Below are 25,117 nucleotides of genomic sequence, written 5' to 3'. Positions count from 1 at the left end.
CGCGGCGCTGCTGCCCTGCCTTTCCCTGCCCGCCGCTGGCCCTTCCCCCGCCCCTCCCCGCTCCGGTGCGCGACTCAGCCGCCGCTCCGGGCAGGGAGGAAGGGCTGGGAGCCGCCTCCCGCTGCCCCCGGCCGCCCCCTCCCCATGCAGCCCGGCCCGCCGCTGGGAGCCCTCCCCGGGGGGATGTTTCTGCGGCCGCTGCCGGGATAACCGGCGCGCCGCCCGCCCCCGCCCCGGACGGAGGATGCTGCCCGCGCCGTGGCGGGTTCCGACTCGGGTAGCAGCGGCCGCGTCCGCCTCCTCGGCTCCGGGCAGCGTCGCCGGGGAGAGATGAGTTCGCGGCACCAGGCGGACTGGATCCCTTACAGGTAGGGCGAGACCCCGCGGGAGGCGGCGGGTGGGGCGGAGGCACCGGGGCTGCCCCTGGGCAGGAGCCGCTGCCTCTCGGGGGTTCCCCGCCGGAGCCCGCAGCTCGGTCGCGGGTCCGGGGCGGCCGGACCCTCCCCCGGGCGCGGCGGGGCGGCGGTGGGTCCAGCCAGGGGGAGCGAATCGCGGGCCGGCCCGGGCGGGCTCTCCCCGGTGGGGCGCCCGGTCCCGCCTCCCAACTTCGGGCTGGTGCCGCTCCGCGAAGTTCGGGGGCTGCTCTCGGGGCGAGCTGTCAGCGCCGCGGGGAGCGGGCAGAGCGCGGAGCTGTTCTGCCCTGCGGCCCCGGCGGGCTGGCGGAGCGCTGCGCCGTCGGTGGCTGCCGCCGCGCCTCGGGCTCGGGCCCGCGCTGCCCCCGCCGGCGGCGGCTCCGGGAGCGCGGCTGCGGGCGGGCGATGCGCGGGGCCGGCGGTGCCGCCATGGCGGGGAGCGGGATCGCCATGGCAGCGCCCGGCCCGCGGCTGCCATTGGCTCCGCCGTTGCCATAAGCTACGGGAGCCGCGGCGCGGCGGCGGCCCGGGAGCCCCGTGCGTCAGCGGAGCCGGCCCCGGGTGCGCGGAGCCCCGCGGTGCGCGGAGCCCCTGCCCCCAGCACCGCAGCCGTGCCCTACCCCGAGCGCCCGGGTGTGGAGAGGCAGCATGCACCACCGGACGATGGAATAGTTGGTGTCAGACTTGGCGGACCGAGGGGAAACCGAGCCAAATACTTCGCTGCGAGCGGGATGGGCTGTTCTAGTAATAGATCCCTTTCCGAATCTGCTATTCAGAGTACATTAACATGATGGGTTTGTTTGTTTTTATTTTTAGTTTTTGTTAAAGTGTCTTTTTCAAGCTGAATTTTTACAGAAGGAAATCACGACGGGTTTAACAAGGTGCTGTGAAAACGACAGCAAGCATGTTTCTTTCATTTGTTTGGTTGTAAGTGAAACAAGGTAGATACAGTAACACAGGAAACGAAGACACAGTCTTACAGTGCGCCAGGGGAGGTTTAGGTTGGACATGAGGAGAAAGTTCTTCTCTAAAAGCATCATTGGGTGTTGGAATGAGCTGCCTGGGGAGGTGGAGGAGTCGCTGTCTCTGGAGGTGTTTAAGGAACGGCTGGATGTGGCACTGAGTGCCATGGTCTGGTTAACACAATAGTATTCAGTCATAGGTTGGACTGAATGATTTCAGCACTCTTTTCCAACCTAGTTGATTCTATGATAAACCTTTTATTTTTGTTGTCAGTAGAGAATCATGGAATTAAAGTAGGTACAGAGTGCGTTTTAAAAGAAAGACAGCTGCTTAAGCAGGTCAGTTGTAGTATGCCACATTCTCAATGACAGTGTTTGTAGCAGACGTATGCCACAAGGAATGCAACGTGAACGCAATTGCATCACTCCTTAACGCAGAGAAAAATAATCTCCAAGAAAACTGCACAAGTAGAAATCTGCTATTTTGATATGTGCACATCATAGTTCAAATCAGTAGAATTAGAAAGAAATAAAGAAACATGATTACAATGAATCTGAGAATATTGCCACTCTCTCAGCAATAGCACTTTCAGCCCATGCATTTTGAATTGATGTAAGGAATTGGCAATAAGGCTTCAAAAATGACTAGTGGATGCATTCTGATGCAATTTGAAGCCTTGTAATGAGGACAGAAATACCAGAGGAACAGCTGTTCGTGGCTCATCCCAGCAGCAGTGGAAGAGTTTCTCCGTTCTCTCACTGTACACAAGGCTCTGCAGAGGCCAATGCCAAAACTTTGCTGAGGGGTTTTATAGCAGTGGCCTCAAAGAAGGAAATAAAACATCTCTATTTCTGCTCAGTGCAGCACAAACAAAGGGAGGCAAAGCAGCAAATCTCAGAGAAACACAGATTTGATGATACTCATATCTTTTCTAATATAATGTTATTCTTGAATGTGAATGATGTGTTTATGGTGAGCAACTGCTGAGGACTGCTCGAAACCAAATGGCAACCAAACCACGGTTCTGCTCTGAAGTGTCTTTATTTGGGCTTCTAACAGCATTCTCTTGAGAAGCTGACTTGTTTTTCAGTCTTCAGAGGTAGTTCTTGAGCTAGAAGTGTATTGTTGCAAATCTTATTGGACTTGTGCATGTAAAGCATCCTCCAGGATCCCCTCAACATACTTGCCCAGGAAGCAGTGGTTTGTGAATGCACAGGTGACTGAGTTTACACATGAAAGCGCTGTATGAGTAAATTAGGTCAAAGTACCATTTCAAGGGAGTGAAATATGCAAGGAGGAGGAGAGACCTGATGTGCACCCTTAGAACAGATCATCTTCTCTCTGAGGGCAAAATGCCCCATGCTTATCTGCCCTCTTGCTTCACATTCTTGTTTACTGTGGTGAGTTCAGTGGTTGCTGACTCTCAGAGCCCAGAGAAAGGTTCAGCACCTTCTTTATGGTCTGGGTGGCATGTGACAGCCAAGGGTGTCACTGCTGCTCATGTAGGGGACAGAGCATAGGCTGCTGGGCATGCTGAAGTCTGGAAAGATGTATTCTTCTAGCAGTGGAACATATGTGCAGCTCTAAACCTGAGTTAAGTCAAGCAGAGAAGGATTGTATTTCTGCTAGTAAAATGTCATATTTTTCCTTTCAAGTGAAATAAGCCAGAGGGAGTCAGTTCCATGTGTGTCATGTACAATACATTAAGCAGCCCACTTGCATGCCCGTAGCTCACAAACTTACTCTTCCCCTTTTAAGATGCTGAAAACATTTTGAGAGAGTTAACAAAAAATAGTAAGGTAATTTTTTCAGTGTCAGTGCTAGTTCGTGCTGAGGTCAATAAAAGCTTCATATTATTTGTGAGTTTGTGATTTCAGTGTTTTGCCCTTATCTCTTTTCATCCTCTCTTAAGTATTCTGCTTTTGAAATATCAGTAGTCGTAGGATGAGGTTTCAGTTCGCTAACATTATGAAAAATAGTTGGGAAGCTGTTTTTTGAAAGTAAGTATTTTGCATTTATTTTCATGAAACACCTTTCATATATAAAAATTTAAGCATATCATTAAGCACTTGCATGAAGCTGCACATGAGGTACAATGAGCTAGGAATTCTTTAAACTACCTGCTTTTAACAATGTCTCTGCTCTTTATAATAAAGACTCAAAATAGTTTAGATGCAATTAAAAAAACATCAGTTGCAGTCCATGTAGCTGTCCCCAGCCCCAAAAGTGTTTTGCAATGGAACTTAAGAGTAAGATGTAGCTTCTTGAGGAATTAGGTTCTCAGGCACAGTAGTGTTTTCCTTTGGTATCCTTCAGCAGTTTCCAGTAGAAAATACAATGCAGAAGTGTCTGGGAATCATTACAAATTCACAGGAGTTCAGGTTTTTTGTTCAAAAGTATGTTTTTGTTTCATATCTTTTTCTTGAACTCATTTTTAATTTATAACATTACTTAAATATAACATACTCATTTTTATTTTATGCTGGTGTTTCTTGAATAAGTGAAGACATTCCTCATACTATAAAACTGCAGTCAAATAAAACTGCTGCTAGGCATGATGAAAGTATCAGTAAACTCAGTTACAGTAAGGCCCCTGTCTCTGTTATTATTATTTGTTCTTATGTTTTCAGCTGCTTCTTTAACAATAAATCTTGATCCTGTAACTTTAAAAGCAGCATTTATACAACCAGCTAACCTGTTCCATGAGAAATATCTAAACACCACCAGCTGAAAAGCCCAATCCACAAAGGAATAAATTTAATACAAGTCCCCAGGGTTCTCTGTAAAGTGTCTGTGTGATGCTGCTGAGCCTTGGTTTGTGTGGATGAACCTGCCATGGCCAGAGGGGACCCCATGAACTGTGCCCTGGGGGGACCTGGCACTTGGCACTGAGGGCACTGAAAGCACTGAAGAGAGCAGATCACACAGCCTGCATTTGCAGTGGCATAATATGCCTTGATATGTACATGATGGTGGTAATAATGCACATTATTTTTGTTTGTGACAGGTTTTATTAAGCTCAATTTTTGTAGCTTTCATGAATTTGCTCTGAAGTTTTAAGGCTGTGCTTAGATATTGCAGCTATAAACAGTCACAAGTTATTTACTTGCAAAGGGAAGGATTACAGTTGGAAGAAAATTGTGGAGCAGCACAGCTGGGTTGTAAATTCATGAATCATCGCAATTAGGGCAGATAAGAAGATTTCTGAAAGTGTGATGTGTAAACAAGTCCTGGAACAAGAACAGCCTTGAAGACCAAGGGTATCCCACACTTGTTTCTGAGCATGTTGTTGAGGTAGTGGGATATTATAAACCCTGAAGTTTTGACATTGTGAAGGCAGCAGTGCAGGTGGAGGGCTCACCTTGCTGCAAGGTGCAGTCTGTGACCGAGAGTATTGCAGTGCAGGCAGGCTCGCTCCCAGCCTCCTGCCGTGGGGAATGGCATGGAGAATTTACAAGAGCTCCTTTTTTAAGGAAAAGAGTTCAAATACTGTGTCTGTCCTCTTCTCTGAAACAGGCTGTCTTGTCTCAGGCTATTCAGTGTATAAAATTAGCCTGGTCATGTGCTTTTAACCATTTAAGTTAGAGCTCTCTCTTAATGGAACTCTGTGCTCTTGCATGGAGTGTTCCTGCTGTGGTGCAGAGATGAAAGGTGGTTTGCCCGGCATCAGTGTGAGGGTGATGTCAGAGGCAATTGCTACCCCGAAGGTGGTAGCCTAAATCAACCAGGCAGAGAAGAGAGGTGAGGAAAATAAGTATCCCAAACTATGGAAGTTGCAGGGTGTTGGCTTAAATGGAAATGGGACAAGGCTCAAGGGAGATGAGCTGCAGAGCTGGGTGTGAAACCTCGTTGTTTTGTGCTTTACAGTGTGCCAGAGGTGGATTTAGGAAAGGGGCTGAAGGGGCTTTGCCACCCCTTGCATGGGCCTTAGACAGTGAGTGATGCACCAGTTGTGCCAGAGCTCTGCCACCCCCCACCACCTTTGCGGTATCAGCAGCCAGATTGAGATGAAAACTGATTTTTTCACAGGCCAGTGGGTTTCTGATAGCAACAATCATTTGCAGGTTCCTGGCAGTGACAATCATTTACAAGCCATCTGTGCCAGATTTGGATCACAGCCGGGAAGTGGATAGGAAATGTAATGTCTCTCCTCTTGCACTTCCCTGAGTCGGACAGTTTTGATTCTCATGCCTGAGGGTGTTTGGACATTCCCTGGAGTGGCATCCATTTAGACATGCAAGCAGCAGTTTTTCTGGACGGTGGTACTTTTTATTTAGTAACTAAAAATTGCCATTCTAGAGAGCTGGATTCTTTTCACACTTCCTCCTCATTTTTCTTCCTCTCACACTAATGACTTATTTTCTAATTCATGTTTTTCTGTTCTTTCAACTGATGAACAGATTTTTTTTTTGCCATTTTTCCCTACATCTTGCTCTTCTTGCCTCTTTTTCTGTTCTTTTCCCTTTCCTACTTCGAGATTATTCACAAAAATGGAATTCTGTCTTGCCAGCTGTATGGTGCCTGCAGAAGATACCCTTCCCTGTAAACATTTGCTATTTAATTTGTATTTTATTGTTTAGAGCTTTTAAAGAAATTAATTCCAACTTCTCATTGTGTTACTTAAGTAGTTAGTACATCTGCAGTTTTTAAAAGCTGAAATTATTTATTTTGCAGATTATTGACAATTAATTTCAGTGTTTGCAGTGGTATATTCAAAGATTAATGCCTTAAGCATGGATATTAAAATTGGTGTTTATTTTGTATCTCACTTACTGCTGAACATTTTGTTCCTGTAGTATGTGAAGGCCAGTCACTGGGACTAGGAGATGCCCTTGGTGACAGGTCTGTCACGCACAGGGGGTGGCAGGGATGGAAGAACTGTTTTCCCGCAGTTTTGCAATCTCTTATCTTGATGTAACGTCAGGGTGATGATCATACCAGCAAGTTCTGAGCACTCTCAGCTGAGAATGTAACACCTCTTTGGGCCCTGCTGTCATTTACATAATGCTAATAATATGCAGGTGTAGAGCAAGGCAGCCTTTAGGCTGGAAAATTTTCAGTTTAGAAGGCAGATACAAGAGAGGGGCGCAAAATGCAAATGGAAAGCTCAGGGTGATTGCTGGCATGGGGTTTTTTTTGCTTTCATTTTTGTTGCAGGCATATGATCATTAGCTTCTTTGGACTATCTGTTCTTAAGAAAATGGGAAGTCAGGGGATATTGACTTAGAGAAGGAAATGTGCTCTCAGGGAAGGGTGTATAGAGTGTACAAAGGCAGCAGTGGGAGAAAGTGGAAAGACTGCAATAATTATTTTGGATGAGTACACGTCATAAAAGATGAAACTTTTTTTCTTGACATAGTTATTTTATGCCAGGTTGTTTCATCTAACACTTGATGGCAATGTAATTTTTGTAGTTTGTGTCTACATTGTGTAGCTTCGTGATGCTTTAAAAGCTCAGTTTGCTCCATAATTAAATTACTTTTTAGATGGTTTTGTATTTTATTCTTTTATGTTAATAAGAAATGGAAAGATATCTTTCCTTCCCCTTTCAGTGATTATAGCAGAAGTAGATTTCATACTTTTGTATTGCTAATAACTTGAGGGATTACATCTTTATCTATTTTTTTTTATCCTCCAAGAGAAATGGTGACCCAGTTGAAAACACTTCCTCCTTCAGGGAAATGCAGTGGGCCCTAGAGAGCAAGGAGAGTAACTGTTTCTGCCAGGACAAGAACTTTGCAGCTTTGGGTGCTGATTTTGTGCATTGAGACCAACATCCTTCCCCCTGAAGCAGGGATGCTGTAGAGACTAAGGCTGTCCCCTGCCATCTGTGCAGTTGTGTGGTTTCTTGCAGGGAGCTGTCACAAAGAGGTGGCACCAGAGCCTTTCTACTGACTTAAAAAGAGGTTGGATTGGTGCCATCCCCTTGTCTGAGCTCATGTTTTAGCTGAGCAGATAAGGGCAAGTGGTGTGTAATGCATGAATATGCCTGTGTGCTTGTGAGTGACACACTTATCTTGCTCTCTGACAAAGCAAGTGCCCCAGTCATTCTTTCATGAAGTTGAGTTCTAGCTTGGATTCTCAGATGTTTATGAAAATTAAGTCTTGAATTGCAAATTTCAGTGGAAACCTCGTGATCCCTGTTGTGATGCATGTTAACACAAGCCTGTGAATATCATAATTCATGATTATTGTAACTCATTTGACGCAGGTAATGAAACCGCAGCATGAAGTTTTTAATGGTAATTTCAATTCCAATCACAGTTCTAACTACCAGCAGATGAGATATTACAAGATGAAGAAATTCCTTGATTAGCTGCAAATGATGACTAAGATGGAAATTGTATTTGCAAGTGAAATACAAGTACATTGGTATTTGATCTGCAGTTAGGGAAGAGATCTGAACAGTTCTGTCTTTCAAATTTGGTATCAGTTTGAAAGCAAAATGAAGTTAAAGGCTAGGTATTTGCATTAGTTATTCCTGTGCCACAGCAAGAAACAAAAGGAAAACAGGTCTGTTTTTTTTTTTTTTCAGAGCAGGTTGTTGCTAGCCCATATTACCACTGCAGTATTTTGACTTGGCTGCAGTAACAGCAACAAAAACAAATTACATTGCATCATGTAGCAGTTCTCACTTCTGAAAATTTGAGGAAATTATTGAATGTACTGTAGAAATTGAAGAGTAGATAACTTGTCCAGACAATGACTGCTCGGATCAGGTTGAGTGGAAACCGAAAGACTAAGACACATACTGTACCCTGGAATTCATTCCACTATTTTTGGCAGATATAAATCCCAATACTCAAGCCAGGAGTGTGAATTTCCATTAAACAGTGTTTTGCAAACCTAGTTTCAGCACCTTTTCTGTGCTGAAACTTAAGCTCAGTTGTACGGGTGAATAATGCCTCTTTTGGGACATTGCATCTGTAGAGCAATGTTAAATAACTTTAAAGGTGTCTCTACACACCATTGAGTCAGACCTTGATAATTGATTCTTCCAGGTTACTGAATCTTAAATCACTCCACTGGCTGTTGCTGCAGATTTAAAAAGTAAAGTGTAAGGTTTTAGAGAAACTTTTCATGCTTGCCCTAGAATAACACTGACATTGTTTTATTGTCTGTCCTTAAGGCAGAGCTCATGTGCCTCTGCATGTGGCATACTGTTACATCTCTGCAATTATAAAATCATTTGGTCAGAAAAGATCTCCAAGATCATCAAGTCCAACCATTTACCCCACATTGCCAAGGCCACCACTAACCCAGGGCAGCCTGTTCCAAGGCTTGACAAATGTTTCAGTGAAGAAATTTTTCCTCATATCTCATCTAAACCTAACCTGGCACAACTTGAGGCTGTTTTCTCTCATTCTATTGCTAATTACTTGGGAGAAGGTGCCAACCCCCACCTGGCTGCAGCCTCCTTTCAGGTAACTGTGGAGAGCAGGAAGGTCCCCCTGAGCCTCTTCCAGGCTGAACACCCCCAGCTCCCTCAGCTGCTCCTCACAGGACTCCAGACACTGCCCCAGCTTCATTGCCCTTCTCTGGACTCTCTCCACTCTCTCAATGTCTGTCTTGCAGTGAGGGACCCAGAACTGGACCCAGCACTCGAGGTGTGGCCTCACCAGTGCCCAGCACAGGGGACAGACAATCCCTTCCCTGCTCCTGCCAGACTCACTATTGCTGATCCAGTCCAGGATACCATTGGCTGTCTTGGCCACCTGGGCACACTCTTATCTAGTGTTCATCTGCTGTTAAAGAGCACCCTTAGGTCCTTTTCCACTGGGCAGTTTTCCAGCCACTCCTTCCCCAGCCTGTAGCACTGCCTGGGGTTGTTGTGACCCCAGGGCAGGACCCAGCACTTGGCCGTGTTGGACCTCCTGCAGCTGGTCTTGGCCCATCAATCCAGCCTGTCCAGATCCCTCTGCAGAGCCTTCTGCTCTCCAGCAGATCAGCCCTCCCACCCAGCTTGGCATCCCTGTGAACTGACTGAGGGAACCCTCAATCTCCTTTTCCAGATCACTGGTAATGGGTCACATCAGAAATGCACAAGTGATTCACTCCTACCAGCAATGGTGCAATTCAGTCTGGGAGGAGCTGGGGACTGCCACATTTCAATTGTTTCCAGTACATGTGTTAGATTGTTTACAGCTAGGAATTGTTTACAGCTGGGGATCTGCCACAGCACAGTTCACAATGGGCTTATAGGTTTTAATGTAGAATTCATCATCTGGTCTGAAATAAGAGTATTCATTTTTGGCTATTAAAAGAGGACTAGCCTATGAGCCACCTAATCTAGGCTCTGGCTTTTTAGAACACTAGGATAATTCTTGGATCTGCCAGATATGTTAATTAAGAAATACTTTATTAATACCCAGAGAAACTGGGCCATCATGTCAGAACAAAAAGATCATGACATTGCTAGAAGTTTGAGGCATCCTGGAAGATGCCTTTTAAATGTTGGCTATTTCAAATAATGATATACTGTAGTACTCTGGCAGTGTTGATGCAGCTTGAAAAATTCTTAATTACTTCCTTGGGGCTTGAATACCATTCTCAGATTTTGAAGATCAAAAAAAAAAAAAAAAAAAAGTTAGCACAGGAGAAATTTAATTGAAATGAAAAGTCCTTCCTAACTTCCTGACTTCCTTTCCTCTGTCCTTTCTTTCTTTCCTTTTTCCTTCCTGTTATTGTTCCTGGGCACCCTCTGGTTTTTATTAATTTAATGCTATTTGCCTTAGGATTTGCAAGATGTAGGTTGTTCTGAGGAGTATTGGAAGGAAAAAAGTTCTCCTATCCTGTGCACCTTGAGTCAGAGTGATTTCCAGATTATTCTGTTGGAAAAAAATGTGAAGGTATCTTTGCATGAGATGGAAAGTGAGATAAGCAAGTTCAGGTGTTCAAGTCTCTGCTCTTTGTTTCATTCTTTAGAAAGGTATTTCTAATACCTCAGATGAGTGCTTGGATTTTCAGGTTATTTGTTGGTATGTGCTGGGCCTGTCTCCCCAAAATTTTGTTCTGAAACTGTGGAAGTCATTAAGTTTATAAACTTTGTATTTGGTAGATTGACATTCTCTTACAAAGACTTCTGGTAAAAGAATCCAGTGAACTCTAGACTTGGAAGAAAATATTTAAACCTTAGGAAATTAATTTTATTTACAATAGCTGTAGTTTCTGAAAGCTGTCCTTTCATTGATATGGTATCAAATAGTGTAAGCTATAACCAAATTGAAGGAGATAATAAGGCAGCTGGGAGCTCACTGGGAATGACTGTCCTGTTTATTGCTTGTATTCTGTTAAAATGTAAAGGTCATGAAACAGAAGGTTTAAAACCATGCAGAATAGCTGTATTTTATCTTTAGGCTGGTATAGGCCTTTCAAAGGATGGAATACTGTGAACCTGTCTATGACTGGATTTTCAGGAATACTCAGATTCTGTTGAAAATATTTAATGTGGTGGAATGAGAAGGGAGGAGGAGGACTATTGTGTTGCCTATTCAAAATGACAAACAGCATGTAACACAGTGTAGTTTTTCTGTGTTCTTTGGCAAAAGCAACTCATTTTCTTCTGAAAAATATTTTTTTTTCAGAATAAGCTAAGATACATTAGAGGCACAGAGATTTTCACTGCATTGTGTGATGGACTGTAAATATGCCCAGTTGACATTGTGAAGCATCCTCAAAGTAAGTCTCTGTGTGTTGGGGTGAAAATTCAGCCCAAAGGGTTTTAGTTTACAGCTAGCTCTGCAATATTGCATTTGCTGTGGTCTTGGATGAACAATGCCAAACATGAGCACATATTGCAATAAGGAGTGAACAGAAGGATGTTGTTCTGTATGGTTCTGCTTTTCACTTTGCACTTGATGACATCTGTCTTGTTGCTAATTTTTCATGACATGGCTGTGATACCACTTGTATTTTTTGTTTTCGTGCATTAGAATAGGTCTATAACTAACAGTGATTGAGTCATTATTAATAAATCCCCGAGTTTTGGGAAGTGAAGGCATTTGTTTTCTTTTTGCACCATTAAATGCCTGCCTCTGTTTCCTAATGATACTCAATACTTAAGGACGCTTGTTTTCCTTGTTTCTGTGGTTCTTTCCTTTTTTGTGTGTGTCCTCTGTATGTGGCTGATGTTGGTTTTGGGAGAACAGTTGATGAGCTGCTGGGAGAGTGCCTGGACATAGTGTGGCTTGTGCTAAATTCGTCAGTCAGTGGCAGTATTTCTTATAATCTTCCAGCTCTTCTTACATTAAATCTTTTAATAATCATAAAGCAGATAAATATTTGAGCAGGATTCCAGGTCTCTGCTGCCATCCAAGAACTGTCAGCTGCAGTCTTTCTAAAGTAGATTCCAAACTCAGGTGCAGGTCCTTCTGTCACCAGGTGGGAGGGGAGAGCAGATGTGTTCCCTGGAGAGCAGCCTGGTTTGCCAGCGCACAGAGTTTCAGAAGGGGTGGCTGAGCAGTCTCTGGTCACTGCTGGGGGTCACTGCTGTGGGCTGGCAGTCCAGACAGCCACCCTGTGTACTCCCCAGTTTGACACTAGTGAAGATAAGAGCGTGTGCACTGGTAGTGTGCAATGCCATCCCACACATTGGTAAACACATTTGGAGGGTCTCATTCAGGAAGCTGTTGCTATCCTCTAAATTTCTAGCTAGCTTGTGCCAGCCAGCTTTCTTTCCATAATTCTGCTGAAACTCCTCACCCTGTCCCAGTTTTGGTAGGTCCTGAGTGAGCAAGAAAATGGAGCCCTCTGTCTGACAGGATGAAGCTGAGTGACATTCCGTGGATGCTCCTTCAGGCTGAAATGGCTCACCTTGTATCCTGCCATGGGTTGTGCACTGAGGTATTAGAGCTATGAAAAATGTGCAAATAACAGTGATCACATGCTGCGTCAATTAGACCTTCTGTGCAGTGGGCAATTAGTGTTTCATAAAGAATCCGGAAGATACACAGTCATATGTATTTATCAAAGAGGAGAAGAAAACATCTGCTGGTGTATGTTTTGATTAGACCCAAAGGGGAATCTCAGCTTTACTCCTTTTTAATGGTCCAATAGCTAAAATCATTCTTTCTGCCTTACTTAAATGCATTTGGAAATAGCTTCCCACAGTGCCTGAAGTGGTTTAATTACATCTGATATGGTTAGAAGAGGTCTCAAGCTTTGTGTGACAGAGCTTCCTTTAGCTGAGAGGATGCGTGCTCACTGATTACACCTTTGGTTGTCTCTTTTGCCTGGCATGCTCCTGGTGATTTACAGCGTGGCTGTGGCTCAAGAGCTCAGTGGGACAGGTCCCTTGGTGTGCTGGATGCACCTTGGCACTGGGCTGGAGTGCACTGCCAGGCTTGTGTCTCACTGCCTCGTGTCCTGCTTGGTGTGGAACTCTGGGAGAGGTTGCAAAGACAGAAATGTATTACCCCTGTGTTACTGATAGGGACCCTGCACATACAGAAATGTGGCTTTTCCAGAATGAAAACTCAGCAGCAAGATTGGAGAAGGAATTATATTTGCTTTATCTTCCACCCTTCTTTCCCCCAAATACGACTCTCTTTTTTATTTCACTTACATTTGTCTTTGTCAAATCCCAAGTGGGACAGTGAGAGCTATGCATTAAAAAAATGAGCCCAGTCAATTTTCTTCACAATATGTTGATGTTGGAAGGAATCTTCTTGTGTATATCTGTAAGAAATAGTCCTAGGATCCATATGAACACTAGGATCCCTGCATTTTAGATAGCAGAATTCCTATAACTGTCCTTCATAACGTTCCCTATGTGGATTCTCATTGCTTTAGTCATATTATGGAGCTGAGCCCCAAAACGTTCTCTTACAGAGAGACTGTTTAAGGCCTTTGCCTCTATCCAGCCACCAAATTCATTATGAAATCTGTTGCATTTAGAAATGTTAGCCCTCTTTAATTTTAGTTGAAATTAATCAACTGAAGAAATTATTATAGGCATTATGAATGCATAAATCTTTCTGTGTTACAAAACCAGGCAGAACCCCCTCATTATACGAATTGTCAGTGAAAGAATTTGAAGTTTGAGTACTCTGGTCTAATTTTATTATATAGGTGTCACAGAAATAAGAATTCTTCCTGCAACTTCCAGAGGTTCCCTGCCTTCTACAAAATGTGACATTAACATATATGGTTTATGGGAGATAGATAACTTCAATCCTTCTCTGAAAAAGACCCAAATATTTTGAATTTAATTTTAGTTGCATGGTATGATCTGCTCCCTATTCTAGGAATTCAGCAACCAAGCTGATAATCACATATTTCTGTTAACATTTTAATCTTTTTAACTGAAAATATTTCATAGGAGGGAAGTACCAGGCTTACAGGTGTGTCCAGAGACAAGGCTGTGCATGGCACATCAGTCCCCAGAGGACATTTCTTTTGCTGTACTTGTTGCTAACAGGCATTCTACCAGGTGAAGTGGAATAATTAAAATGGCAACTTCAGCCAGGTATTAAAAAGATATGAAAAGGGTGATGGAAGCCCTTTCCTGTAATGGTTTGCTGCGGATGTCACAGCAACTGAACAGCTCTTTGTTCAATAAAAATGTGTTACATCTTATTCTGCCAGCCTTTGCTTTGCAAGTTAAACACAAGACAGCCTCCTGGCAAGTAAGTTTGTATGTTTTTGCTGTGCCTTTCATATCCACAAAAGGTGTTGGTAAACTTTTCAGTGCAGTTTGTCAACACAACCTTTCTTTAGCAGTTAATCTGATCTACTTCAGCTGTGATCTGCTTAGTTACGTTTTTAAATGGCACATGGGAGCAAATTAGATTAGGCTTGTTTTCTTTGTTGAAAAATGGAAAGCACAAAATCCAAGACCTGTAATATCTTGAATTACCTCAGGACCTGTTTCTGTCACGCTTAAACAAATCTGCTACAAGGGCATGGCTGCATCAGTGGTAGCTCTCTAAAGCTGTGCTGGTTTAGAAATCAGAAATTGAAGTGCATTTAAACAGACTTGTTTTTTATTTTATGATCAAAACATTTGGGGTGCGAAACAATTTGTACTTTTTCTGAATACGTGAAGAGTGATATTTGGTATATTCTACATTCTGGTTATTCTTTCTATCTTGAAGCTTTTTTATAAAGTTATAACCATATAGGGAGCAGTACTTGTCACAATACAACTGCATATTGGAGATTTGTGTAGGTTATATACCTTGAATCCACAAGTTGAAGTTCACAGTGATAGTGTAGTTCATCTTCCTTTAAAAAACAAAGAAGGGAATAACACACAACCACCCCCAAAAGTACCCAAACCCAGTGATACCCGATTATGCTCAAACATCTGAATTCTGTTTTAAAGAGGAGAATTTATCAGTTCTATGCAGTGTGTGGAGTCAGTAGTTTTTCCTGTGTTATTTCTTATCCCTGTCTTTGTGTGGGTTGATAACATGCCTGAATCCTAGAGAAAGAAGAAGACAAGGAAAGCAGATTTTGTGTTAATTGGTAAGTGAACTGCAGTATCTGTATCTAGCATGAAAGCAGCCGTTGGAATTGCAGATTTGGCTATCCATTTTGTTTCTAGGAACTGACAAATGTACAATTTGCAATCCTATGTAATTATCATCTGATTCTAGAGTACTGTAATTTCTACCAGTATCTAGAAATATATAATTTGAGCATAAATTTTCAGTAGAGAATGTGCAGGGATTAGTGGCACAGCCTTAATGAGAATTACACTGCTTAATTCCTTGGATATGATGCTGGTATTGTGTCCTTTATCTATTTTGAGAGGTCATATTATACTGAAAATCCGTAGCAGTACATGAACAGCAAAGGATACTTGTGGCTTTGTGTGAGAGCTGTCCATCAGTTTATAGAACATGGTACCCCATTTACTTAGCCACTGGCACATGGTGAAGGAAAAAATGGATGCTTAAGTAAAAACAGTTTAAAAAATAGTAGATTGGATAAATGCTGAAATCTTTTTGATCTAGTTCTTTTGGATATTTTGTTACAGTCACGAATGACAGCTGCTTGCCAGTTTAAGAAAAACAAATACTTAGAATTGACACAGCTTTTTAAATCTAATTATCTTATGCGTGCTTTATTTCAAAGACAAGATTACTCTTTTTGCATGTAATATATTTGTGGAAATCTTAGGGGTTTTCAAAACAACAATAAAAAGCATCTTGGTGTCTTTTTTTTTATTCCTCCTTGGTTACTGTTTGATGGCACTGGTGAATATTTGACAAGCAGTTTAGAAAGCAAAGATAAAAATGAATGATTGTTTTATCAGCCATTTATTCTGGTGTTTAACATTCTGTGTGCTATAAGCTTTTATTGGGCAAATACTTAGCCATATGAGCAGGTCTAGATGGCAATATTTATGTCCAGCATTAATAAGTTATGTTAGTCACTTCAGGATCAGAACCCTAAAAATTAGGTGGTGTGCATATATCAGACCCTATTTTCAGTCTGATTCAAATGAAGTGAAAATGATTTTCCAGAGTCTGAAATGTCTTGCCTGGGGGATTGACTTTGCTCTCAAGCGGTACCACACAGACTATTCTTGTGACAGCGTTTTAAAGCCCAGAACAATAATTTGAAAAAGGTAGTTGCAGTTAAAAATATGCATTAGTTGGCTCATGATCATTAGCTCTTAATTTTTCAGTAATTTGGTAACTGTGTCAGCTGTAAGCTGCATACTGCAGAGGAGATTTTCAGCTGGAGATCCAAAGCTTTTTGGGGACATGCATTCCACATTCTCTGAAGCAGTGAGTCTGGGTGCTAGCTTGACTCCTCTGCCACAGCCTTTCTCATAATTCTCATTTCTTGCTGGCAGCGCACATTTTTGCATGTTGTATACATCTTATAGAGCAAAACTATGTGTCCTTAAAGGAGCTGCTATATCAATTAGCTGCCCAACACTGAAAGAATCCAGCATTTGAGTCATACCAGTTAATGATGATAATTTTCCAGACTGTATTAAAAAAAGTAGGTTTTTTTCGAGTTTTTCTTTTATTTATATAAATACTCACATATATCTATGCATATATACTTGAATATGAGGAAATAATGTCTCGTCTGGTTTCTGTTGAGACATCAAGCTGAATAGAGCAGATAATGTATCACTTTTCTCAAGTTATCACACTTCTTAATAATGAAATGCTTTTAAAATATTTTTCCATTTATACATCACTGTAGCAAGGCACTTCACTTAGCTTTTTGTAGCACCACACAATGTACTATGAAGTGTTGAGAGAATAATCCAGAGTAATTATTAGACTAAGTGATAATTTCATTGGAGGCTGTTAAGGAGAACCAGATGAAGATGATTGTCAGATGTAACAAAAATGGTCACAGAGTAGTCAAGTATAAGTATAGTTGGGATTCTGATGATTCATAGTGAAAATAGAACTAAAAATACTGCAATAACATATACCTGACCTGTTTTAAATTTGACTAATTTATTTGAAATACTTAAAGCTGATGTGCTACACTAGGTGTATAAATTCAAATTGGTGAACATGGTTAATGTTTATGAAAACCAAAGGTCATTCAATTTTGTGCAATGTACATATCTTAGTATGCTACAAAAAGAGGTATATTGCATAAGAATACTGAGACTGTTACTTGATGTGACACTTCCAAGTGCTTTAAATGTTGTGATTGCATTTTGCTATTAAAAGCGCTATGTTTTCTTCAGTTTGAAACAGAAAAAGCATATCAGCATATTTGGGGTTAAATAAAGTATAGCCAGAGTATGTAAATATGGGTTGAGTGGGACAAGTTAGGTTTTTTCCCCAAATGTCAAAAAATAAAAAGTTCCTATTCCTATTACAACCTATGACATGTGATTATGTGTAGTATTATCCCATGTTGTGTTTTCCCTCTCCTGTTTATTTTCTCTTTCTAGTTATTTTTACCAGAGAAAGCAAACTCCCTTGGCTGGGAGTTACACACAGATGTGGAGAAAAACATATAATGTAACAAAAGGAAAGAAAAGCTGAAATGTGTTCAGTAATGTTGGAAGGGGCCTTTAAGGGACACATTGGAAAACAAAGCTATAAAATTGGCTTTCACTGTACACAAACAAGGTGGGTTCACAGCTGCAGCAAACTCTGTGTTGTAAAGTTTTTCTGCTGCTTCTTAGGTCTTGAGAATAAATTCCATTCACCACACTTGGTTGCACACAGAAGTAAAGGAAAGGGATTAGCTTAGTTTTGAAATGGAGAACAATGTTCTTCAGGTTGTTTACTCACAGGATCATCTTCACACAGGGAACTGATAAATTGGAAGATTAAATATGTAACTTGTTTTGAAATTATCTTTGAATGCCATAGACATCACCAGGATTGAAAACTTATGTCTCACTAAAGGGGAGGAAAATCACCGTCCCAGCCTTATTACTACTGTGGTTTTCTAAGATGTATTAAAATCTGAGAATGAGTCTCTTTCTGTGCAGGCACTGTGTATGCGCACTGTGAAAACAATCCTCTGTCTTCAGGAGTTTATAATTAAAAACCCAGCCTGAAGGGATTTATACATATGCATCTTTTCATGCAATGTGAAGTTAGTGGCAACATTCTCATGAGATTGAATTCATGGTTTTGGGGATTCAGGGCCCAGGAATGAAGATCAGGCTGTATGGAATGCCTCATCTGCATAGAGTGCTGTTGGAAATAATGACTTAGTTTTCATTGTAGGGAATAAAATAGAGGGCAAATGGTGTTTGCTACTTTTGATAGCCATCAACATCTTGCCAGTCTTGAAATTCATATCCATGTACTTAGGCACCAGGACCTGACAAACTCATTTTCCTCTGAAAATGCTGTCCAGGGTTGTCAGTATTTGCTACTATTGTAGAAGGTAATACAGAGAAAGAACTCAAACCAAAATGAAAAATCTGCTTTCCTCAGTTCCAGCAAAAGAGTACTAGGTTGGATTATAAAGATAGTATGTGTGGGGGGGAAAAGTGACAAAATATTTTGTTTCACGGTTAGTATTTATCATGAAATGACATGTCTTCCCTTAGAAACTGTATTCCATAGAAACTGTAAAACCACCTGTAAAAAGGAAAAGGAAGCTTGGCTGTTTCAATTCACTAGCATCTATCAAGAGTTACAATTCTTACTGTATTTTTGTTCAGTTTTGATTGTTAGGGCAGCAAAGGTAAACTAGGTTATCCCTTTTACCTTCGTGTTTTCAATAAATGGATAGCTTAATTTTACTATTGCTTTAAAAATCCAGTAAATACAGCTCCATCTTTTTCCTAAACGCATGCACAGGCAGTGGGATCGTTAATACTTTGCTGCATTAGTGAATTACCTCAAATATAATCCATTTCAGCAGCAGCATGTTGGATCTACGTATTCATACCTGTGTTTGCATGCCTACTGCAGGGAGAAACCTCACTGAACACCTGCAGCAGTGACCTATCATTGGCATCAGTGTTTTGTTTGTTAAACACTTCACAATTAGGCTATTATTTTAAAGGCCAGCATTGTTTCTAGGTTAAGTACTGTACTTGTGAGGCTTCATTCTTGCTTCACAAAGGTGTTTCCAAGAGGAGTTAAGACTTGTTTGTTACTCTCATTTTATAGGTGTCTTGGAAGGTTGGGCTGTTTGATGTACAATGGGCTCAGTAGCTGCCAAGTGGACAAACCCATGTTTCATAGCACAGGTGTAGGACAGGGAGGGAAGGGAGCCAGCAGTCATCTTGTGCAGGTTTTCTCTTCATCATAGTGCCCCACAGTGTTTTCCACATCAAAAAAGCAGAGGTCTGTTCTGGGTGACGCATTTTACCTGGTCAGCAGTAATAGAATGGGAGAATCATTGTGGTCCAGGCGGAGAACTCTTGTTCTGCAGTGTATGTATGTGTAACTGCAGTCTCCTTATCCAGACAATGCTTTTCCATAGTTTCTGCTCATTTAATGTACTGTTTGTTGTGGTTGGGTGCTTTGTACATTAAGGGGTTTGGTTGGTTTGTGCATATATTTTACTGTTTTAACAGCTGAGATTGGCTGGGTTTGGGTACTGTGAGAGAAACCCGGCTGCCAGGGCTGGATCTTTCCAGTGCTGGCAGCGATGTGTTTTCGATAAAGGCATTTCCTGAAAGTCATGTCATTTGTCATCTGGATCCATCTGCATTGCAGGTAGTGTATCTCCAGGTCACAGCGGGGTTTTTTTTTTCCTTCCTAATTTGCTCCTGTTCAGGTACTTCTCGTCAAACTACTTTAAATACAATCTTAGCATAGATCACCCAAAGGCTATTGTGTTTTACTGCTTCATCATTCATGTTTATTAAATTCAGCTGTCTCTTTCGGGACATAGATTCCTTCTCTTACGTTGTTTTCAGAGTTTGTGTGTGTTGAGCGAGGGTGAGAAATAACCCAGCTCTTCCAATAGGTGATATTTTCATTACCTGCATTATACTGCCATATGCTATCTTGTTCAGTTCTGTGTAATTGCGGAGAATGAATCTGTACAAATATTAGTTCAACTGATCTTTCCAGGGCAGTAGTGGCAGCCCTGTAGTTCAGTTATTTAAAACATGCAATGTGCTGTAGGGAATAGTTTTGCTTTTCATCTCACTAGATCTTTTCCTGGCTGCTTATCATCCTCACTGAAAGCTGTCAGCCTAGGCATTTCAGATCCTAAACTGTAGTTTCTTTTTTTCTGTGACTACAGTTTTGTTCTGATTTTACTCAAAGCTGGATCTCATTACTTCAAAGCATATCTGAAGAATCTGCAGAGCTCCTGTTTTTCCCTTCAGCACTGAGAGTCTCTTGGGTTATTTGCTCAAGAATGGTCAGTGTTTGTTTTCATATATCCTGTAATACATCTTCATCTAACAATTGTAATACAGTACATCTAACAATATATTTTACCTGACTCTGATGGGTTTTTCAAAAGCCATATTCTAAGTAGAACATTTAGAAAATTCAATTTCTACAATTTCTGTTGGTTTCATATATCCCTAATGTTGTAACAATTGGAGATCTATTTTGATGGACTGTTCTAATTAAAACAGACCAAAATGCTGTTATGGAATCATCAAATGGTTTGGGTCAGAAGGGACCTTAAAGATAATCTCGTTCCAACTCCCCTGCCATGGGTAGGGACACTTTCCACTAGACCAGGTTGCTCAAAGCTCCATCCAGTCTGGCCTTGAGCACTGCCAGAGATGGGGCATCCACAGCTTCTCTGGGCAACCTGCGCCAGTGCCCCACCACCCAAACAGTAAAAATGTTTTTCCTAATATCCAATCTAAATTGACTCTCTCTCAGTTTGAAGCCATTCCCTCTTGTCCTGTACTACATGCCCTTGTAAAACATCCCTCTCCATTGTTCTTGTAGCTCCCTTCAGGCACTGGAATGCCACAACAAGGTCTCTCCTGAACCTTCTCCACAATTCCAGGCTGAACAATTCCAACTCTCTTTCGTTATAGGAGGGTGCTTAATTTCTCTGATCCTCTTTTTTTGCCTTCATCTGGACTTTCTCCCACATGTCCATATGCTTCTTATGTTGTGGGCCCCAGATCTGGGCACAGGTGGGGTCTCAGGAGTGCTGAACAGAGTGGGAGAATCCCTTCCCTCACCCTTCTGTCCACACTGCTTTTGATGCAGCCGAGGACATGTTTGGCTTTTTGGGATGAGTGCTCACATGGCTGGGTCCTGTTGAGCTTCCCATCAACCATCACCCCAAGTCCTGCTCCTCAGGGCTGCTCAATCCCTTCTCCTCCCAGCATGTGTTTGTGCCCTGGCCCAGCTGCCGGACCTTGCACTTGGCCTTTTTTAACTTCCTGCGGTTCACACAGCTTGCTCTCCAGCCTAGCAGGGTCCCTCGGGATGGCATCCCTTCCCTCCAGTGTGTCACCACACCGCACAGCTTGGTGTTGTTGGCAGATTTACTGAGGGTGTCCTTGATCCCACTGTCCATGTCAGCAACAGCTGCACTAGTCCCATTACTGACCCCTGGGAATGCCACTCCAGGCTCGTCTCCACTTGGATACTGGACCACTGACCATGGCTCTTTGAGTGTGACCATCAAGCCAGTTCCTCATCCACTGAGGGCTCCATCTGTTAAATCCATGCCACTGCAGTTTAGGGACAAGGATGTTATGCAGGACTGTGTCAAATGCTTTGCAAAAGTTCAGGTAGATGACATCTGTGTCTCTTCCCTCATCTACCAGTGCTGTAGCCCTGTCACAGCGGGCCACCAGATATTTCAAGCATGATCTGCCTTTATTGTTGCCATGTTTGCTGTCACCAATCATCTCCTCATTTTCCATGTGCCTGAGTTCAATAGGAACTTCCCTGGACTGCCACATCTTCTCAATTATGATGGGTGGTGGTTTAGCTACTCTTTCTGGCAGTTCGCTCAGGACCTGCAGATGCATCTCATCAGATGCCATGGACTCCTACACCTCCAGCTGCCTGAGATGGTCTCAAACGTGGCTTTCTCCTGTGGAGAGCAGTTCTTCATTCTCCCAGTGCCCACCTTTCCCTTCTGCACCCAGGCTGTGTGGCTGGAGCACTCACTAGTGAAGGCTGAGTCAAAGAAGTCACGGAGTACCTCAGCCCTCTCCATGTCCCAGGTAACCAGGTCTCCTGTTTCCTCTGGAGAGGGCACATGTTTTCCCTGGTCTTCCTTTACTCAGGAATGTACTTACAGAAGCTTGTGTTGCTGTCCTTGACATCTCTGGCCAGATTTAATTCTATCAGGGCTTTAGCTTTCCCAACCTGATCTCTGGCAATTGTGTGGACATGCTGAGGATTTGGCTGGAGTTAATCTTAACAATTATTTACATGGAATTAAGAAAAAAAATATGAATGTGTTTCTGTTGTTACATTGCTCTCGGTTAATCTGCAGAACTGTTGCCAGACATAATGAGTGTCATAAATCTTAATGTACAAAGGACATTTAGATAAACCTTACTGGAGCAAATAGTACCAACAACCTTTCAGGAAGGTCTCATTAATTTGCTGATTTTTAAATTAGTTTGCCATCCAGGATTTGAGAAGAAAATAAAGCGTTTGGTTCTGTAATTATTTGTGCAACTGCAAATGCAGTCTGCTATCAACCATCTGCCCTGCAGGCATAACTTTCAGTGCCATTTGGATCATCAGCACAGCGTATGATCCTCTGCATCTTCTGTTGTATGGCTGGCTTGGTGCTGATACTTGTCTTACAAATATCTGTTTCATGTTTCTGCCTTTTTTCCTTATCCTTTTCCTTTATTATGTTCAGTCTTCTTAAGGGTCTTCTGCACAAGCAGAAGAGGTGATGTTGTACTCCTGGACTGGCATGCTTTTATTTATTATGTGAGAGTCACAGTGAAATACTTTATTCCTCTGAAGCTTCACCTAAAGAAATGCAATTTCCATTTCTGCAGGAGTTCCTCGTGTCTGTACTTTCCTGGTCAGTTCAGTGGTGACTGAAAGGTGGCCTGTAAGGGTAGGTGGTTGCCCTCTCTGCCTTCTGAACATGTCATGGGAGAAATCCAAGCACTGCTGTTGCTGATCTTTGCAGTAGAAGGGCAAAATAATATTCAGTGTCCTTGGGTTGCTCCTCAATATCCAGACTTCTGCTGGCTTAGGTGGCCCAGGAAAGCAGTCACTCATTTTGTCACTCTCTCTTTGTAAAGAGAGGACTGCAGGTTTAAAATAGATGACTGAGCAGCTGCTTTAGGGTCAGAAAGCCTTGATGATTCCTAGCATGAGGAAAGCCCTTTCAGGGTGCTTTGTCTCATTTATAAGTCTTTGATTAGCCTATGTGCCTGATACAATAATATTCTCCCAAGTGGCTTCTGGTGTGCTCAATTTGTGGGGCAGCAGACCTTGTTTTGTGTGGGGATTTGCAGGTGTTGGCATTTCTACCAACTTCACTGCTTAGGAATTGGTTGAATTTCACTTGTTTGAAGAACCTAAATGTGTGCCATTCCCCCCAGAGCATGACTTCAGCCTGCAGGTCCCTAACCCTGTTAATGGGCTTTTACAGTAGCATTTCGTCAGTGCTGCAGGAAAGCTCGTTCTTAAGGACTTAACAGTAACATTATTGAGAGCAGTTGGATTTTATGGAACTGCAGAGATTAAGAGAAGTGTAATTGGTTGAATATGACAGATGGTATCCAGTCAGCCAAGTGCTATCTCTTTACAGGAATTTTATTTCCTGTGTTTTTGGAGACTGTAATGTTCAAATGGCACGTTACACCCATTCTTGTTCTTTTGAGTCTGTTGTGCTCTTAAGGATCCCATAACCTGTTTCTCTTGACACAGCAACATAGCAGCTTTCTTCACAGCAGGAGTGCATGGAAAAGATTTGAGTGATGTTGAAGATTAGTCTGGTGTGGTGTATTTTTTTTCCTTCTATCTGGTTTGATCATCCATTGTTTTTGAATTGTAGCTCACAATATGGCAGAAGAAACTCAAGATGAAAATACGCCCTCTAAGTTTCCATTTGCTTCTGGTTCAGTGTTCTAAATGGGAGGAACAATTTCTTATCCAATTCTTCATCTTTTATAATGTGAACTGTTTGTTTCAGGAATTTTCTCAGCCTACATATATTCATTTTGCTTGTGCAAAGGTTCCTGATTTCACACAGCATTTTTGGGTGCTGCTGTTAGTAATACATTATAAAGCAACAAAAAGAGGAAATGCAAGGGTGATGCTTCTTAAAATGTGTTTAAGTTTAGTGGTGGTATGAGTCTGCTTGTTTGACCAGCTGTATGTTTTGATGTAGCTGGTGCTGGACTGCAGAGATGTGCTAGGTGATATTTTGGACCTTTGTCCTGGTAAAAAAGTTGTTTTCATGGAAAATGTTCCTTAATAAAGCAGTGTGAGGAAGGAACAAAAGCATTGCCTTGCTCGTCAGGCAGAAGCAATAGAACTATTTTACTCTGGCAGACTTTTTCTTTAAAAAAACCCTTAAATAAAATCAGTGACTGCATGCATCTTGGACATTCTAATTAGAAACATTTCTTCTTAATTGTTTTTTCTTGCAATGGCTGCTTGAAATACAAGCAGTTTGCATTTTCAAAGAGCAAAGGCAAAGTACTTGCTGTGAGAAGTGTTGTTTGAATTAAGTATCTTCAGATTTTACTTTAGCTGAAATCACCCCATGTGGAATTACAGTGAAAATGTAGCAAGATGTTGACTTACAGAATCTTCTGCCTTCATCTCAGCAGTAAAGTGTGGAGCTTTCTGTAATCATGAAGTTCCATCCTTAAAACCTGATTGGTCTTGGGTTTCTCGCTAAATGTTTTTTAAGGAATAGAGATTATTAAAAACTTAGAATACTAAAATTCTTTCACATGTTTTCATCTTTGTTATGACATGCAGTATTTTAGTAAGCCTGGCTTACTATAAATTGAATTCAATGTTGAAACTGTTTCTGCAAAATAGATTTTGTGTCTTAAAAGGGTGGTATGAAAAAATAATACTTGGACTAAAATGTGATTTTAATTTTAATGTTTTTCCCTTGAAAAAAGAGGAGTTGAATGTTTGACTCAAAAGCCATTAGTGAAATTTGAAAATAATGCTATCTAAATACACTACTTAAATCTCTGTGGGCCTGGGTCCAGGAAACTGATAGGAATCTTTACAATAGGTAGGTATAGGCTTGACTTCTTAAACCCAGCACTAGTAACTTCTAGATGGGTGGATTGTTCAAGGTCTGTATAGAAGGATGTTTTTTTCCTGAATCTGCTAGGAAATATATCCAAGCTCTGATTTGTCAGCTGAATTTGGACTAGACTATTACTGCAGAGCTGAAAG

The 25,117-nt window shown here is 42.0% G+C and overlaps 1 protein-coding gene across 4 annotated transcripts in view; it reads left to right on the top strand.

The window, feature by feature from the left end:
- The first annotated feature begins 6 nt into the window (after positions 1-6).
- The window catches only part of TUB (TUB bipartite transcription factor), a 64,466-nt gene continuing 39,355 nt past the window's right edge, over positions 7-25,117 (top strand). For 3 of the 4 annotated variants that reach the window (XM_041481166.1, XM_041481168.1, XM_041481165.1), the window contains exon 1: positions 7-368. In XM_041481166.1, coding sequence (XP_041337100.1) covers positions 331-368 — 38 coding nt within the window. In that variant the 5' untranslated portion in view covers positions 7-330. Of the gene's footprint in view, positions 369-11,029; positions 11,055-25,117 lie in introns of those variants that run through there. The other variant, XM_041481167.1, reaches the window with a different exon arrangement.

This window comes from Pyrgilauda ruficollis, unplaced genomic scaffold, assembly GCF_017590135.1.
Source record: "Pyrgilauda ruficollis isolate IOZ18807 unplaced genomic scaffold, ASM1759013v1 scaffold55, whole genome shotgun sequence".
Taxonomy (NCBI): Eukaryota; Metazoa; Chordata; class Aves; order Passeriformes; family Passeridae; genus Pyrgilauda; species Pyrgilauda ruficollis.
Note: the sequence above shows the minus strand (reverse complement) of the source record. Positions and strands in the feature narration are given on the sequence as shown.